At 33.6% G+C, this 19542-nt stretch overlaps 1 protein-coding gene across 6 annotated transcripts in view; it reads left to right on the top strand.

The window, feature by feature from the left end:
• The window catches only part of ATF2 (activating transcription factor 2), a 73695-nt gene that overhangs the window by 14984 nt on the left and 39169 nt on the right, over nucleotides 1-19542 (top strand). For 4 of the 6 annotated variants that reach the window (XM_019727477.2, XM_074338262.1, XM_074338270.1 and 1 more), the window contains exons 3-5: nucleotides 4645-4719; nucleotides 6171-6240; nucleotides 17008-17104. In XM_019727477.2, coding sequence (XP_019583036.2) covers nucleotides 4688-4719; nucleotides 6171-6240; nucleotides 17008-17104 — 199 coding nt within the window. In that variant the 5' untranslated portion in view covers nucleotides 4645-4687. The remainder of the gene's footprint in view (nucleotides 1-4644; nucleotides 4720-6170; nucleotides 6241-17007; nucleotides 17105-19542) is intronic. The other 2 variants (XM_074338286.1, XM_074338282.1) reach the window with 1 other exon arrangement.

The following is a 19542-nucleotide window of genomic DNA, read 5'->3' as shown; positions in this document are numbered from 1 at the left end:
CTGGATTTGGCCGCTTTCCAACCAAATACACATGTAAGTCCTTCTTTACTTTCTGGCACAAGATACTTATGGCTCATCCTGCGCTTTCCCTGCTCCAGTCCTGGAATCAGCCAAATCTTCAAGGAGCCCAAGTTCCTTTTGGTGGAGAATGATATTTAGACAGCAAGATCTGCATGCTGAGTGGTCTTATTACTACTGGGGTATCAGTGTTCCTAGGCCCTCTCAGTGGACACAGCTAGGGAAATACATGAATATATATGCACATATATATGTACACACTATCATATGTATTTCTGTATATTATATCTATATTGAAACTCATGAGTTTACACCAATATCGCCAAATCTCATCTAATACAAAGGCTCATTCTGTATAATTACCTCCACTCAGTGTGAATTTGCCTTTACCCACCACAGGCTTGATATATTTATATTTACTTGTCAGTCAATCACTGTGTGTGTGTGTGTGTGTGTGTGTGTGTGTGTGTGTGTGTAATGAATTACCTGCTGTCCCCATGTCCTCTGCTCTTGATCAAGTAGATGTCCTCCTGCTTGCTCTGATATCCTTTGCTGGACTGGTGCCAACCCTATTCCCTACGTCATGTGGATACCTCCTTAACCTGCTTGGGCATTGAAACCCCACATCACGCTCTGTACCCTTCCACATATTTTCCTCGCCCAACTCAGACTCCCCTCCATCTCCTCCTCCGCACCCCCCCATGGACCCCTTTCTCACCCTGTCCAGGTTCTGACACTGCACTGGGCTGTCTCCCAATGCCCTCCCTCAGCTGCCTCCGATGAAGACACCCTTATATATGTTTTTTCTGGAGGCTTGGCTTTTATATTAATTTTAAGTTACACGAAATGGTTTGCCAGTTTCTCCCATTTTCTTCTATTCATTTTTCATTAAAGTGTTCTCTACTATTTTATTATTGGCATTTTATATTATGTGTGATTTTTCTTTGATAATGGATCAGTTGATTGACTCTACAAGTCCCAAAAGACACTTTCTGTACTATTTTTTTTAAAGGCGATTTACATAAGAACTGCATAGTTGGTAGGCACAGAATAGCAAAGTGTAATATGTTTAGTAGAGCAAGACATACCATTTGGCAGGCGTAGTGTAGCAGTAGGAAGGTTCTTGTCCCATGGGTTGTTTTTGTTGTTGTTGTTTTTTACTTTGAGTAAGTCATTGCGTTCTCTGGAACCGCATTTGTAGGCTGAGTAGCTAGGACCAGGTCAGGAACACAGTGAGGTACATGAGCACAGATCCGTATCGTGAGAAAGAGCCAATGATCTATATGTGAGAGAATGCTGGACTAACATTCTGGTTTTTAAGAATCAGCAAAGGGAGCTCCAGAAAAAACATATAGTTATTTCACAGATAACTATAAGCCTCCAGAAAAAACATATAGTTATTTCACAGATAACTATAAAGGACCATTTTATATATATGAAAAAGTTCAACCTTATTAGTGTGTCAGGATATGCAACTTTAAAATTAGTTTTCTCACTAATCTGACTAAAATGTTAAAAAATAATATCACGTATTGGTGTGGGTATTGAGAAATGAGTTCCTGCTATACACTATTGTAAAGTAGAAGTCAACACTATATTTGCGGGCAGTTCAGCAATGTAAATCAAAAGCCTTAAAAATATGCCTTCACTTTGACGTAGTAATTTCACGTCCAGAAATTCATCCTGTAGAAATTAAAGGTATTGTGCAAAAATTTATCCTCAAGAATATTCATTGAGGATAAAAATCCACTAATAGAAAATTAGTATCAAATATACGGTGATGGAAGGAGAACTGACTGGGTGATGAACACACTGGGATTTATAGATGATGTAATACAGAATTGTACACCTGAAATCTATGTAATTTTACTAACAATTGTCACCCCAATAAATTTAATTAAAAAAAAAAAAGAAAATTAGTTATAAATGTCTTGTCTGTATGGTGGAAGACCATATAGCTATTAAAAATGATGTCTAAGATTTAATGATACCACTATTTAATCATGTGGCAGAATTTAGATAATTACGTTTTAAAGGAAGTTGTACTGTTTTTACAGTTTTTAAAGTTATGTATCTGTATACATTGATGAGACTGGAATGTTACACAGTAGTTATATCTGAATTGTGGTATTTTTTGGGTGGCTTTTATTTGTTTATTTTTGTTCTATATTTTTCTGGGAGCAAAATTTAAAGTTCCTTACAACATCTTAGATAAAGATGTACTTTAGTTCTGAACCCCATTTAAAACTTAATCTTTAAAGGTTTTATATACTTATGTAAGATTGATTATGTGGGATACTTAACACTAGTGGAAATTGCTCTGGGTATGTAGTAACAAAGAAAACTTAAAGTATATCTTTAACCACGTTTGGGATTCTAAAATAAAATGCCTTAAGCAATGAAATAGAGAAAATAGAAAGAACACATATGTGTTTAGATGTGGAATTGTCTTAGAAAACTGGAAAGAAGGGTTCTGAGCTGGATGCTTGATCAGTTAGTGTAAATTCCCTCCCTATCCTGGAGGCTTTTGAGGGCAGGTATTTATCCTAATTCACCACTACATCCCTAGCGTCTGGTGTAGTGTCAAGCACAAAGTAGCCACTCAAATATTTGTTGATTGAAAGAAGAAAAGGGGAAACTTGGATAACACTAGATCACGTGGGCAAGGAAGATAAAGGAGTTTAAGCAGAGCTAAGAGGGATTAGAGAAACCAAAGAAACTGACTTCTTTTCCATTTTGCCTGGACCCCTACTGTTTCCTCTCTCTGACAGTGGTTTTCCTGCCAGTATAGGTGTGGATGCCTGCCACAGAGAGGTGTGTGGTGATAATCCTCTGCTGCAGTTAGTGACTCCCCGACAATTTGTAGTTGAACAAAAGCCTCCCTTCCAGGCTTCCCTAGGAGCATATTTCCAATCTTGCTGTAAAAGGGAGATAAGTCTGGATTTAGAGGCTCAAGATTCAGTGAGATTAACAGAGATGGCATTTAAGCCTCACAGAGGAATGATCATCATTTATGTCTGTCTCAAGGTGCTTCAACTGTTATGTTTAGTTACCTCACCTAAGGTATTAATAAAACAGTAATAAGGAATGGGAATTTTTATTGGTTTACTGGGAAATAGGCTGATATGTAGGTAAGGACCTTCTTTTTTGGAGGAAGGGGACAATTGTAGTGGTGGAGGTGTGGAAAAGATGAGAGAGAAGGGTACTAAGGGTTTAACTCCCTCAGAAAGCATTTCTAGAACTATCAGATTGGTCCCTGTGCTCTCTCTATGTTCTCCTAGTATTTTAACTCTTTTTCTTACCAAAGGAATTGAAATTAGATTTCTGCATTCCTTTCTTCTGCTAGAGTGAAAGTTTCTCAAGTGTGGGGACTGTTTTTTCATGTTTGTCTCTTGGTGTATATTTAATGTTTAAATGTTTCTGAAACTTAACTAAGTTTAAATATTGCTTTGGTTTTTCAGAGCAATTTTATCTGCATTTCCTTATTAGTTTTAGAAGAGTTTTTTGAGTTAGATAAAGTGAACTAAACTTATTTGACTTGTTCATGTCATACAGTTATTTATCATTCCTTAATATTTAATAGGTAAATGCTATAAGCTAGGAGGCACTGTTTTAGGTAGTTACCCCAAGGATAAGTTCCTTATCAAAGAGAAGCCCACATTCTACTGGCAATGATAGAAGCATAACCTTTATAGGTTTCCTTTGGGTTATTCTAGTGTTTTATTCCCTCTTCTCACAGACAGCATGGTAAAGTTGGATGTGAATGAAGAAATGGAATCCCACTAGATACAAATTTTGCCTGGCGCCAGGGGAAAAACTTTCTTCTTCCTATCTGCTATACCAGATCACTCTTAACTCCAGGACTTGGAACTGTGGCTGTTTATTTACACACTTCCCTACATGATTTAGACACTTTTTCTGAGCAAGACATCCTTGACATTACATTTATAAGCAAAAATATACAAAATAAAATTTTTCTCTTAGCTTATTTGAATATGCATATATAGTTACAGTGTTCACCACTAGATGGGATTTCGGTGAATGTAAGATGAAGTAGTGTTAGCCGAGTTTTAAAAATGGGAGGGCTACTGACCTGGATAGTTTCAGTATGTTGTCTTTAAACTGGTACCTGATGAGTAAGTTATAAAGTTATGAAAGTGATAGCTGCTTATATAGATCAACTACATTACGGGACAAATATAATAGATTTTGATGAATGAGGCTGAAAACCTGACTACCACCAACTACATTTCAAAAAATTAAAAGCATTTTAAATAGATATTTTGAAATATTAGATCTCATCTTTCTCATCTGACTTCAGAAGTCAGGCTTTTCACCCTTTTATTGGTTACTCTTCAACTACAGCTATAAAGGCTAAATTAAATATTTCATCCTCTTAATGATGGAGTTGGATATATTAATATATACCTGGGTTTAAGGCATTTTACATGGGTGTTCATATTTCAGAAGCATTACAATATTACAAAGACTTTTAATAGTGACTGGATTTTTGGATGACAGTAACGTTATAGGGAGTGTAATTATTTGAGTGTTTTTACTTTCTACAGTGTTTCAAGAAATGTTTCAAAACTATTATTAACAGTGGGAAATCACTTTGTTTTGCAGTATCATTGCCATGAAAAAAAGGACGTGATAAGTTGTTCAACTTATGAAATTCAAGTTACGTGTGAATTCTGCCAGGTATGTATGCAATATTTGGTATTTTTAGCTAATATTTTAAATTATAAAAATCTTTATTTTCTACGTAAATATTTGGGGTTTTCTTTTTTGTTAATAAGAAAACACTTATCTCGTATGTAGTTTAGCTGATACTGTGTTTTTAAATTATCAAATAGAGCATCAAAATACCCTTAACTATGACAAACATGTTTTAGGGTTTTAGTATCTTCTAAAATGAATTCCAGGTAATACTAGTCCCAGGAGATGTTCTGTGAAAAAGAAAAAGGGTTCAAATAGCAAATGGATGTGGCAGAAATGCTATATTCTAGTTGCTCCTCTAGTCATTTCTCTTGAACATATTAATGGCTCTGAAAAGTCCTACCAAAAAACAAAGTATTCCAGCATTTTCCAAATTTGTTTGGCCACATACCTTTTTTCTGTAGTAGCTATTGTCATCCCTATTTAAAATGCTTTGGGAAACATTGCTCTGCAGAGTTCACAAGCTAGTGTTGAAAAGTAAGTGTTGCAGAATTTTTAGTTGAGTCAAATACAGTGTATACAATTTTAGAAAGAAAGCAAAAACAAAATAAAAATCTACAAGTTGGTAGAAGGAGTAATTGAAGTCTAAATAGAAAAGTAGGAAAATAATCTTGACTCAAAAATGTCTTTTTGTAGTTGTTTTTTTCAATTCAGGATCCAAAAAGGTCGCCATATTGCATTTGGTTAGTATGTTTATTAAACCTCTTTTAATCTAAAACTGGATCCCCGACTTCCTCTCTTCTTTTGTTCCCCATGATATTTATGTATTGGAGAGACCAGGTCTTTTATCCTATAGAATTTAGCTAGTTGCAACCTGGTGGTGTTGTTTGACATGTTTTCCTGTCTCCTGTATTTCCTGTAGTTGAATCTAGAGAACCTTGATTAGATTCAGGTTTGACTTTTTGCCCCCAAGAATACTTCATGTGTTTTCTATTGCATCATATCAAGAGGTATGTAATGTCTATTTGTCCCACTTTTAGTGATGTTAATTTAAGACTGTCCTGTGAGGTCAGGTGCTGTCAGCTCAATCCAGCCATTATAATGTTCCCATCACCTTTTCTCCTAATGGTTTTATCAGACGTTGATGATAGTTGGCTAGATCCATTATTTCATTGGAGGTTAAAGTGGTGATTTTGTAACTACAGTATTTCATTCTTTCTGTTGAACCGGAAAGATTTAGCCTGGTAAACCAGGATCCTTAACCTTTTTTTCTATAGTATAAAATGTGCATGTTACATATATGCGTATTTGTTAACTCATAATAAGAAGATGGAAGACAGGGTTAAAAGGTCAGTAAAAGTGTTTTATTTCACATTCAAATAGAAAAAGTAATAAACTTAGTGGAAAATCAAATAATATTACATTTTAAATTATTTTTTATTTAAAAATCTATACGGTAAAACATTTAGCCATCTCTTAATGTTTTATTATAGGCAATACAAGGACCTGTGGAATATGAGTGATGACAAACCCTTTCTATGCACTGCCCCTGGATGTGGCCAGGTAATATATAAATTACTTTAAATCATTATGTGTATTCACATTTGTTAAAACAACTGATGACAGTATATGTTGTCATTAAAAGGATTCTCTTACAATGTTTTGTACAATTTTGGAACTAAATGAAAATAACCCAGAAAAATTTAGGGAAGACGTTCTTCTTTTTCCTCAATAGCATTATCTAAGTTTTAAAAAATTCAGTACAATAGGGAAGAAAAGTTAAGTCTTATAATGGAAAGGTGGAAAACCTGGACAAAGTCCAGGGTTTAAAAATATTTTCATTTGACCATTATTGGTTGAAAATCATTGTAATCTGCCTAATTGGAAATCAGATGTATATTATCTTATATAAAAATTATTTTACTGGCTAAACTCTTAAGAAATTAATATTTACTTGAGAGTATTACTAATATATTAATGTTCTTAAGTCTAACATCTTTAATACAGAGCATGTGTGGGAAGCATTTTTAGAAAATAGTATTCAGTGTTGTTTCAGAAAATAACATTTCAGTGTATTTTTAACAGGCTATTCAATTATTAATATATTGCTCTTATAATTATTCTCATCTTAAAATAACTAGACACTAAGGAATGAAAGAATAAATTTAATGTGTAGTGAAATTGCAGAGTAACATAAAAACTGTAAATCATTAAATAAGCATTAAAGTGTCTTATTGGCTCTTGTTTCCTTTAGTTCATATTTTAAATTGAGGTATAATTGAAAACTTCACCTGCTTACACTGAAAAAAAAACTTCACATGCTTACATTTTTCCCCCCTTTTTCCGCCTCCCCCCGCCACTCCGGTTCAAGCCGTTGTTTCTCAGTCTAGTTGTGTAGGACACAGCTCCCTGGCTCATGCTGGTATTATGAGCTTTGCGCTCCCCCTAGCTGAAGCAGTCGGTTGGTCGCTGGTCGTTCGTCAGCCGCTCATGGCAGTTCTCGCTGGCAGCCAGCCTCTCATGATGGCTGCTGGCCACTCACACCGACCTCCGGCTGCTCATGGCAGCCCAGCTTCAGGGAGAGCCGTTCACACAGCTCACTGGCCCATGTGGGAATCAAACCGGAAACCTCAACGTTAGGAGTATGGAGTTCCAAACACCTGAGCCACCGGGCCAGCCCAATTTGATACATTTTAACAGATGTATATACACCCATAAAAACAAAACCACAGTTAGTGTAGTGAACATATTCATTACCCCCAAAGTTTCCTCATGCCCATTTATTATCCCTTCCACCCGTCAAACACTGACCCTACCTTTGTCACTATAGATGAGTTTTGCATTTTCTAGAATTTTTTATAAATGGAATCGCACAGTAGGTACTTTTGTCTGGCTTCTTTCATTGTGACTAATTAATTTATAATTTCTCCATATTATGTATCAAGGTTTTATAGTAAAATAAGTCCGGATCTTATATTAATTTTTGCTCCAAAAGACGCATTAGAGCTGATTGTCCGGCTAGGTCTTATTTTCGGGGAAACACGGTAGTTAATTTCTTTTCATTGAGGAGTAGTGTTTCATTATTCCACAGTTAGTTTATCCAAATGTTTATGGATATTAAGGCTATTTCCAGTTCTTAGGCATTTCAAATAAAGCTTGTGTGAATATTTGTATACAAGTCTTTGGACATATGCTTTCTTTTCTTTCGGGTAAATACCTAGGAGTATAAATGTGAGATCAAATGATAGATATACGTATATTTTTTTAGGAAATTGCCAGACTGCTTTCCAAAACAGATGTACCACTTTACATTCCCATCAACAGTATATAAGAGATCTTGTTCCTTATCTTTGCCAAATTTGGTGTTGTCAATCTTTTAATGTTTTTCACTGTGTGTATGTATACTGATATATCATGTGGTTTTAATTTGCATTTCTTTGATGACTAATGAAAAGAGGAGCACTTTTTCATATGCTGTTGGCCATTTGTATACCATGTATTTTGGGAAATATCTTTTGAAATCTTTTGCCTGTTTTTTAAAAATTCAGTTGTCTGCCATTTTGTTATTGAGTTTATGAGTTCTTTATATATCCTGAATACCAGTTCATTGTCAAATAGTATTTCCAAGTCTGGTTTACATCTTAATTTTCATAATAATATTTTTTGATAAACAGTTGTTTCTAATTTTAATGAAGTCTAATGTATTAATTTTTCTCTTCTATGTTGTTTTTTGCGACTTGTTTAAGAAACCATTGCCTACCTTAAGTCACAGAGATATTCTTTGTTTTCCTCTGAAAGCTTGGTTTTTTATTTAGGTCTTTGTTCCATCTTAAATTCATTTTTGCATATGGTGTGAGGTAGGAGTTGAAGCTTACTTTTTTTCCATGTGGTTTTTCATGTATTCCAGCATTATTTACTAAAAAGATTTTTTTCTTCATTAAATTGCTTCAGCTCCTTTATTGAAAATCAAATGACTCTATAAATGTGGGTCTGTTTTTGAGCTTTCCATTCTGTTCCTTTCATCAGTCTGTCAAGTTTTTTTGCCAGTACACTCTGTCCTGATTACTTTAGCTTTACAGTAAGACTCCCAGTGAGGTAGGGTAGGTTCTTCAATTTAGTTTTCCTTTTTCAAGATTGTTTTGGATAGTCTTTTAATTTTAGTCATTCTGGTGAGAGTGTAGTGGTATCTTGTTTTGGTATTAATGTACATAGTGTCTAATGATGTTGATCAGGGGAAAGATAGGAGTTACTGGGGTTGGTGCTATTTTAGATTAGTTGATCAGGGAATGCCTCTCTGATAAAGTGACATGAGAATAAAGACATGAAAATATGGAGCAAATCTCACACATACTTAGAGTTTTCCAGGCTGAAGGACCGCAAGTAAAGGCCCTGAGGAGGGAATGGTCTTGGTGTGTTGAAGAACAGAAAGATGACTGTTGTGGCTGGAGCATATTGTGATCAACGGGGACAAGGGTAAAAATGAGGTCGGAAAGGTAGAAGAAAAAAGTCCATGCCCTGTAGGGCTTTGTACACTGTGATAAGGTGTTGGGTTTTATTCACGGAGCTATGAAAAGCCATTGCTGAGCTAAGAGTGGAAGCAGGTAGAATATAGTCGGGCAGCAGTCACATGAGAAATAACACTGGCTTACATTTGGAAATATATTTGACATTCATTTTTCTAAAAAGTCAGGAAAGCTAAAAACTACAATTGCCAGAATGCTTTGCAAGTAGGGTTCTGGCTATAATTTGAGCTTCCACCAACCAGTTTTATTCATTCTGGTAAATTGCATTTACTCTTTGGATTTGGTACTTAGTTGAATGGAGAGAGAGGTCGTATTACCCAAGTCATCCCTTTTACTGGAGTGGATTGAATAGACAAAACATGATTCTTTAAACTAAGGATTACAGCGAATATAATGTTTTTAGAGCCAGCCTTTGGATAATGACCAGTTTTGTTACATTGTTTTAGGAACTATTCATAGAAAGTCAGTCTCAAACAAGCCCCTAATTCCTTCTTCTGTTTTCTTAAAATAGTAAGAACTGTTTGTTATCATGTGATTGACGTTTTACCAATACACATGCCATTTTTAAATAAAAAGTATTACATTTAAATTAACTTAAATTTAACAAAAAGAAACATTGCTGAATATAAAAATGGGTTGTATACATGTGTCATAAGAGATCGTTTCTTAAAAGACCTCTCTAATATTAAAAAAATTAAGTTAGAATTGTTTTTAGACTCCGTATTATGAAAGGAGTTAACATTCACACTTCCTCCTACCTCTCCTTTCCCATTTCTTGATGTTTGATAATTATTCTATTTTTACATTGTCAAGGTTTATATTTTGTCTGATAACCTATAATTCCCATATTTGCTTAGTTTGCTTCTGTATTTAAATAGTATAGATAGAGAAGAAGGGGGAGAAGTAAGCTTTAAGGCACTCCACTGTTTAGAAATCAGAAAGAGGGGACGGATGTAGCAGGAGGCTGAGAAGCCACAGATAGTGACGAAAATCGTGTCCTGGAAGTGAAGTAGAAAAAGTGTTTCAAGGTGGGGAGTGAACAATGTAGTCATAGTTGTTAGGATTAGGTGAGAATTCAGTATTTATAATTGGACTTAGAAATATGGCAGTTATTAGATACATTGATAAGAGTAGTTTCAGTGAAGTGGCAACGACGACAGTGTGATTGGAGTAGTTTAAAGAGAAAATGGGGAGAACCAGAAGTGGAGACATTATAGGACCGCTATTTCTTGGCAGTTGACTTAAAGGGAACAGTAAAATATAGCTGGAGGAGGCTTGAAGCTGGAGCTTTTTTGTTTGTTTTGCATTTTAAAGTGGGACTATCACAGCATATCTGACACTGCAGAGAGAGGGGACTATTGCAGGTTGGGGGTCCTTATGTAGGTAAGAGGATGGGGTCCAGTGCTCAAGTAGAGGGACTGGCCTTAGGTAGGACTGCAGACAATTAATCCATAGTAACTGAGAGCATAAAATAAAGGGGAGATGAGGTGTGGAAGTTTTGAATAGGAAAAAGAAAGCATATAGACATAATTTCCTTCCATATAATCACCATACAAAAAAACTACATTTCTTTTATTCCATAGCACAAAAGAAATGGAGGCTATGGCATGTTATTTTAAATTGTCTTAGGGGTGGCACATTTTTAGCCCTTGTATTACTTAGGCTGCAGGTTAAGATGAAGACTCAACCTAACAATAGCTTGAACAGTTTGTTTTTTTATATAACAACCCAGAAGTAGGAGTTCTGGGTTGGCTCGCTCTCTGCTGTCTTCAACATGTGACTTTCATTTTTATATCCACGATGACTGTTTCAGCTCCTGCCATCGAGTCCACATCCCAGCAATAAAGGAAAGAGAAGGGGAAGCAGAGCACACACACACACACCAGCCATTTTAGGGGTATTAACTGGAAGTAATGCCAGTAATTTTCACTTACTCCTTTTGGCGAGAACTCAGTCACATGGCCACCCAATTGGAAAACAAGACAAAAACTAGAAAATGTAGTTTTTGTTCTGGACAGTGAAGTACTCAAGTAAAATTCAGAAGTTCTTTTATTGAAGAAAAAAAAGTACTGGATCTTGAAGAACAGTTGGCAGTCCTTGCCATAGTTTTCAGAGATGATTTTGAATTTGTGGACATAAAACATCAGCAAGTCATCAATGTTGTCAATAGGGTGTGTGATTTCAGGCCTAATGATGGATGACAAAAGCAGTTGTACCATAAGCTAAGTGGTATAAATGAGTTAAGTTCCTACAGCATTTTATCAGCGTTATAACGAGACACACGAAACATGTTATTTAAGGACCTGCTGTGATACTTTTAAAGTTTAAAGCAAAGTTACTGAAGCTTGAAGTTTAGTTATCAGTACTGTATCAGTGTCGATTTCTTGGTTTTGATAAATGTACCACAGTGAGGTAACATAAGGACATTAAAGGGAACTGAAACTGGGTAAGGCCTGTATAGGAACTCTTATACTATCCTTGCAAGTTTTTTGTAAACTTAAAAGTTTTCCAAAATAAAGTAGTTTATTCAAAACAATAACAAAAACTCTACCCAAGAAACACACACACACACACACACACACACACACACACAGTTACCTAAGTTTGTACCCAACCCTACTCTGCATTACATATACAGAGGGTGCCAAAAAAATGTATACACATTTTAAGAAAGGAAAAAACTATTAAAATAGTAATACTCAATATATACCGATAACAAAAGATGAATACACGTCAGGTTTGGCTTCTGCAATTGAAAGAGGTGCTCAGAGTGGTTACCATCAGCGTCCAGACACTTCTAATTACTGCGAACCACTGCTTGAGCAACGTTGACCAATGTGTCCACTTACATACATTTTTTTGGCACCCCTGGTATAGTGAAACATCCCTACATAGAACGTTCAGACTTTAAGGGATGTTTAAATACAGGGTTTGTATATGTTACCTTTTCATTTGACATTAAAACGTTTTATTTCCTCTTAATTAAAAAGTATGATAGAAAATGTTGACAGGTTTAAAAGGACAAAATACAATCCAGAGAGGACTTCTGTTAACATTTCGTGCATTTCATGAATTCGTCTCTCCTTTTATTTTTAAAACAAAATTGGGACCATACTACACATATAAATTTGTATTCTATTTGTATGCAGATGACTTTATATGTATCACGAGTATTTTGTGTGTTAATTGAAAACATGAGTTTAAGTTGCTATGTAGTATTTTATTGCCAGAGCATGTCCCATAATTTATCCGTCTATTATGGGCTTTTATGATTTATAAAATTTTTATGATATTTAATTTTATTATACCATTATAAATTATATAAAAATATATAATATAACTTATACTATTTTATAATCATATAATTCTATAATTCCAGTATTATAAGCAACGTTGTGATGGATATCCTCCTACATAACCCTTTATATGTATCTAATCCCTTAAAATACATTTTTAGAAATAGAATTGGTCAAAATGTATGCACATATTTGAGGTTCTTCATACATTTTGTCGTATATTTTTTAAAAGCTTAAACCAATTTTTTATTCTAATAGTTTAAGCGCTGTTTTCATCATGAACATTCCAATTAGGGGTATTATTACTATTTTTTGGCCTATATTTGTTCTCTAAGGGACTTAAAAATAATCTGTATTTTATTTATCTCTAATCTCTGTTATACTATCTTGTAACTGTTACAGACAGAATAGTAATTTGGCTAATGTCAGCATCATCCAGTTATTAAATGTTGCTGTAACAGTAATCATATAGTCTCTCTTTAGATTCAAACAGTATTCCCTAGAAAATAAAAAGTTCTAATAATAATGGATTGTAGAAGCATCAGTTCAGTCGTAGGGCAAATTATTTTTTGTCACAACTAAATGATGACTTTATTCCAAATTTGAATTTTATCTTTAACACACTTAATAGACTTCATTAAACTTAAATTTTTAAATAGATTTTAAAATTTTTACATAGATTTTGATAATATCATTACAGAGAGATAGAAATTCTTTGCATAGAAGTCAATGCAAAGAATTTTAATTGTTGACTTGCTATTAAATCTTTTTTTATATGCTCATTCACTGTTGGGTATTTCACAAAAAGAGTTCAATTTAATTTCATTTGTTTTAAAGGGGTGTTCCATTGAATTCAGTGAAAGAGACAAAGATAATTTAGTGAAAGATTTGTTTAACATTGGAACTTTTCTATTTTATTGATAATATCTTTGCTTTTTGTGACACTCGTTGAAAATTGCTTTTTGATAGAATATATACATTATAAGGTGTTCTACAAAGGAGGTAAAGATTCATTTTATTTAAAGTTTCAGTGGAAGTGTGTGTGAGCAAGAGAGAGGGAGGGAGGGAGAAGGAGGGGGGGAGAGAGAGAGAGAGAGAGAGAGAGAGAGAGAGAAATTGTGTTAATCAGTAACTTCCTGATGTTGAATAGAATCGTTCAACTAGTCTTGTCCTGATGGCTTTATAACTTAGTTGTACCTATTTATCTGTTAAAAAAGAATAATACTGTGTATCATATATATGAATGCATGTGTTAAATGCAGAATGACTGATTTCTTAGGAAGCTAATTCTTGTGAGTATGTTCAAGCCTTGGAAACACAGATTTCACCGATATCAGAGTTTATATCAGTTTGTCAGGTTACCCATCTTTTTCAACCTTTTAAGACAGATGGTTGTCCTGTTCTACCTTTCTTGACTGCCTTTCCCGTTGTTTGTTCAGCTATATGCTCAAAGTCTTGTTTAACAAAATACTGTGCATATCTACAATATTTTGCATTTCTGCTCTCAGTTGCCGAAACGAAAAATTACATGAATTCAATGTTGTTACTAGCAGTATCATAAATTTCTACAAAAGTTAGTGTTAAAATAAATTTTTTAATTTGGCTGGGAAAGCAATTAAAATAGATTCTGCAAAAATTTTATCTTAGCTACTTGTATTTGTTGAAAAAATGCATTTCATTCATATATTCTGGGGGTGCCAAAAAGTATACAAGTGAACACTTCGGTCAACATTGCTCAAGCAGTAGTTTGCTGTAATCAGAAGTGTCTGGACACTGATGGTAACCGCTTTGAGCACCTCCTGTAATTGCAGAAGTCAAACGTGACTTGTATCTTGTATTCATCTTTTGTTACAGGTATATACTGAGTATTACAATTTTAATACAGTTTTCCTTTCTTAAAATGTGTATACATTTTTTTGGCTGTGTGTGTGTGTGTGTGTGTGTGTATGTGTATCTTCTTGGTGACTGCCTTTTGACAAGATTGTCTTTTGACATGGTCTTTAAGTTTCTTATTAGAGGTAAATGAAAGTTTCTTACGTGACAGCCAAGGTTAAACTCACCTATATCAAGTGCAAATTTCAGTGTATTTTATCCATGTATATAAATATCATTATATGATCAACAGTCCCTTTATAAATATCATATAGGTGAATTTGATGTATAGATCTTACATGAGCCTTTGTAAACTCATATTTCCTGCATTTCCCCTTTTAATATTAATATAACCCTAAATGTTTTTTAGGGTCCTTTTTAGCTGCTCCTTTTTACTTCGTATCATCTTGGTGACATTTTCACATTTTGCACAAAACAATGTTATTTATTCTGTATGTGGTTGCTCTTTGATTTGGAAATTTGTGGTCAAGCCAATCCAAGCAGAGGATGCTGGTAGAATAAAATTCCTAGGAGATAACTTTCCAAGTTGTTTTTATCTATTAATTATGCTGACTTTGCCATTTTAAAATCTAGGACCTCTACCAAAATGCATTCACTCACAAATGTTTAAGGATTGTCTTCTGTGAAGAATCCACATTGTTAGGTTATTTGGAACATGAAATGAATTTTGCTTTAAGATACATTTAGTGTGGAATTAAGACATGTACATTTAAAACGATAATACAAAGTAAAAAGCAATAAAATAATGCCGGTAAACTCTACAGATATGTTCATTTTCCAAGAGCTTTGTTATTCAACAATCTATCAAAGGCTGACTACTTTTTATTCCTCCAAAATTGGGAGGGATTCTTATAATGATAAAGCAATAGGAAAATAGCACTTGAGTGGGGAAGAGCTGGATTATGGTCCCAGTGCCTATAGTTGGTGCTCAATAAATCTTTGAAGAGTGAATGGGTAAATAAGTCAAGGAATAGAGGTACTGTTGCCTCTGAACACTCACCTTCAATGAAACTAGAAGCAGGTTCTGAAGAGGGGTCATAATAATAGATAGTTTTCCATTGGTGTGTACAGTAACCTTAGGACTTAGTGGTAAACCATTCTTACTATGATAGCAAAATATAGCCAAATTATATGAAAGCTTAATTCACCTTACTGGATAGTCTATGGTTTGGGTGGGTTTTTTGTTTTTCTTTTTGACTGGGCTTGAAGATTCAACGGATTTTAGGGAGCTCATTCTTTCTATTAACATTTATTGAATACTTACTATATGCTAACTTTGGGGGATCTCAAACAGTAGGAGCTCAGCCTGCTTCAAAGGACAGACATAAAAAATATCAATATAATATTAATAGGTGCTATAACCAAGGCATTGTGCAGAGCATAATAGGGCATAAATGAGAGGGATTAACTTCTACAGGTTGAGGATCTGGTGGGCTGGGCTAAGGATGATATACTCAAGTGTCGTACTTTTAGAATAATTAAAAACTTTTAGAATAAAAAGCATAATGAAAAGACCTGTTTCATTCTTTTACATTATTTTAATGTTAACTATTTAATAGTAACTATTTTAATGTTACTACTTAATAGTAACCCTAAAGCTACTATTATTAGTTGCATGAAAAGATGTAGTGAATTCCATAGCAGGAGGGAGGGGATAGACCACAAGAGAAGGAATCCATTTTGACGGTTTAGGGCAACCAAGTTCAAATATATATAATTTTAACATCCCCAGTTATAAGGACATAGTCTAGAGAGTGACTTTAGATCTCTTTGGCATTTTATAATTTTGCTCTGATATAAAAAGTGAGTGTTCCCTATTTTCAGTTATAAATGTTGTTCAATAAAGAGCATCTTCATAAAGGTTGATATCCGAACACAGGAGATATTTAAATAATGAATTTATTATGTTGTAATCATAAATGTTACCTTTAATGCAGGACCTATTCAAGTTAAGTGTAGTTTTAAAAATAATTTTGCTTCATTTTTAAAAATACAACAACTGACGAAACAAAGTGATGAAAAAAATCACTTTATTATTTTAAGTTAAAATTTTAATTGTAATTTAATTGTTTTATTATTATATTGGTTGCTATTTCTTCACTGAATTATGACAGAGGTATTCTTTTTTCTTTTTGGTTTGGTAGCATAAAGAACCTAGTTTATTTCTTAATTCATCCAGGAATAATATGTTTATAAGAAAATTCTCATTTTAAAAGTGGTAAGTAACCTGAAGTATAGGTAAATATAGTACTTCTTTCAAAAGTCATTACACCATGAAGCATATATTTCTACTGTGATAATGGCAAAAAATTAAAAGCGGTCTGTTTTTAGTGTCCAAGTGAAATTTATATAAAGTTTCTTTGCCTCAGGTTTTGTTATTATATGCTCTCAAATGAGTTATGTGACCTAGTAATATATCAGTATTGCTTATTCTTGGTAATGGGTTTCGCTATGATTGAAATCGAGTATGTTTATACTAACAATAGATTCCTTTATAGTTAACAAACTGCTATTTCATTGTTAATGGTGGTTTTACATGTTGTGGAAATGAATTTCCTTATTTTACTTATTTGATCAAATTGAAAATCTTAACTGTATTTTAAAACTTTTTGCCACAGCGTTTTACCAACGAGGATCATTTGGCTGTCCATAAACATAAACATGAGATGACACTGAAATTTGGTCCAGCACGTAATGACAGTGTCATTGTGGCTGGTTAGTATATGCTTTTATTAATAGCTTATATACATATTTCACCTGGAATGTGCACAATTTTTGTGTATTCTCTGTAAATAATATAGTCTGGTGATATTCCAATAACTTCATTTAAATAAATGTTGGCAACATGTATTTTACCCATTACATCTCCATGTTTCCTTCTGATCATTCATTTCACTTTTTTGTATGGTTTTCAAATGTAGATTTTAATGTCAATTATGTGGAAATTAATTAGAACCCTAGGAACATTCATATCATCTCCAAAGTTTACATTTAACTGATAATTGAACTAATGTGATGTTTAGTTATTTTTTTTTTAGCTGTTTACATCTGGTCTATAATGATGTGGGAAGATAGAAAGTGATCAAGTTCTTTCTGTTGAGAAAGAGCATTTAGCGAGTTGTTCATTAGGATTTTGTTTATATTTCATTTTTGGACTAAACTGTGTTAGTAAAATGCTCTCCTAAATACTCTCCTTAATACTCTCCTAAATTCAGTCAGAGCTTTTATGAATATACAGTATCACCTGAGCAGATGATTATCTTTCATAATATGTGAAAAGAGAAACCCAATTCATGTATTGGTTTATTTTCCTCCATGCTGTATTAATTAGTTGCCCCTTTTTTGGTATTTAAATATATATTAGCACACATCTATGTATATGTACACACATATATGTATAATTTCACTGCATTTTATATATTTTGTAAGTATTGTAATAAAAAGTTTATATAATTTTAATATATAAATTTCAGACTTTTTTGTGTCATAATCACAGATTCACATATCATAAATATTCAAATTGACCATAAATTCTCTTATCTTGTGAAGCGTAGATTATACTATTTGTAAATCTGTAATTATACTGGAATACCGAATGTTATTAATACTTTTAAATTATTACCCAGAGACCAAATTGTCATATGTAATCTTTGGAGAGATAAGGAGGGAAATATTAAATGGTTCTGCCTGTTCTTTCAGCATTAGAATTTTTGTAATGAAAAAATTGGAGGTAACAAAAAATTGGTAATTTATCAAAAATTATTTATTTATGAAAAATGTAGGGGAATGTATCTTCAGTTCCATACGTGAAAGGGGCAGAAAACGGTGAGGTTTGTATTTCTTTAGAATATTGTACGTGAGATATTAAAAGCTAGAACCAAAGAAACAGTCAAACAAGCAACCTAACAGCCTAGACGATTCAGTCTCCTAGGCATGAAGTTCTTTGCTTCTCTGAAACTGATTGCCTTAGAGCAATATCTCTCTCTAACTTTTTAACTCAAATGTTTGCGATTGCTTTCTAGAAATTACTTTATCTGTTTACATTTAATACAATAGAAAAATAGAACACATTCAAACACAGCACTTGACCATTTTTTTACTAACATGTTGAGGCGAATAGTTTAGCAATACTGTATAAATATAGTACATGATGTGTGTGGTATATATTTGATGATCAACAGCCATAAGCCATCTGCATGGTTCACTGTGCCTGTATTGACTTTTCTCAAGCCTGATCATTCCAGTAATCTGATAAAAGTGATTTATACATATGCATCTTATTTTTAAGACTTTTCTGTCTCTTTAACACAAATTAGGAGCTTTGTGCAACTCAGATAGATAAACCCTTTAAGAATGAACAGAAGAAGAGTCAAATTTATGTTCAGTTTACTAATTCAGTCATGCTGGACCTAAGCTGATGCATGCACATTGGTCCCTTACTATAATATGATTTTGGAAGTCTTTTGTGGGGTAGAGGGTACATAAGTTGCAGACTAACTAATAGGTGAAATGATGACACAGTAGAGCCCCTTCAGTAATTCTGATAATGCTATGTTGTCTGAGATAGGCCTACATTATGTCTAATATGTGTTGACAAGTGGCATTATCGTGTTTACATGTAGTAAATATGCTAGTACTCCAATATAATATCATTAATATACATGTGGGGTGAAGATAAAAGAGTTAGTAATGCCCATTTTCGGGACAATAGTTAACAAATATATGAATTTTAAATTAACAGATTTTATGAGTATTTTGTCTTAAACTAGGAGTCATCCTTATACTTTTATTTAGCTTAGGCTAGATCCCTGGTATAACCTGTAAAATTGATGCCCTCAAATCTATCAAATATGACTAGAATTTGAATGTGCTACCAACTCTGATCAGTATGAATAAATAGCCTTGAAAATAATAAGACTTAACAGGCAAAATTCATAAATTTACTATTTTTCATTCAGTATGGATGTTACTTGTTCTGTAACCAACACATATACAAAATACACATTCAGTACATGTGCTAATGCACATAGCATAAATATATATTCAAGTATAGTTAAAATATTTCAAGTTTTGAGAATGTAGAGCTGACTATTCCTCTGATGGCTAGCAGTTAAGCTATTATAGAACATTCCATAGATAAGAAATTTGTACAG

This window comes from Rhinolophus sinicus, linkage group LG01, assembly GCF_036562045.2.
Source record: "Rhinolophus sinicus isolate RSC01 linkage group LG01, ASM3656204v1, whole genome shotgun sequence".
NCBI classification, from domain to species: domain Eukaryota; kingdom Metazoa; phylum Chordata; class Mammalia; order Chiroptera; family Rhinolophidae; genus Rhinolophus; species Rhinolophus sinicus.
This window is presented reverse-complemented; position numbering and strand designations above follow the sequence as displayed.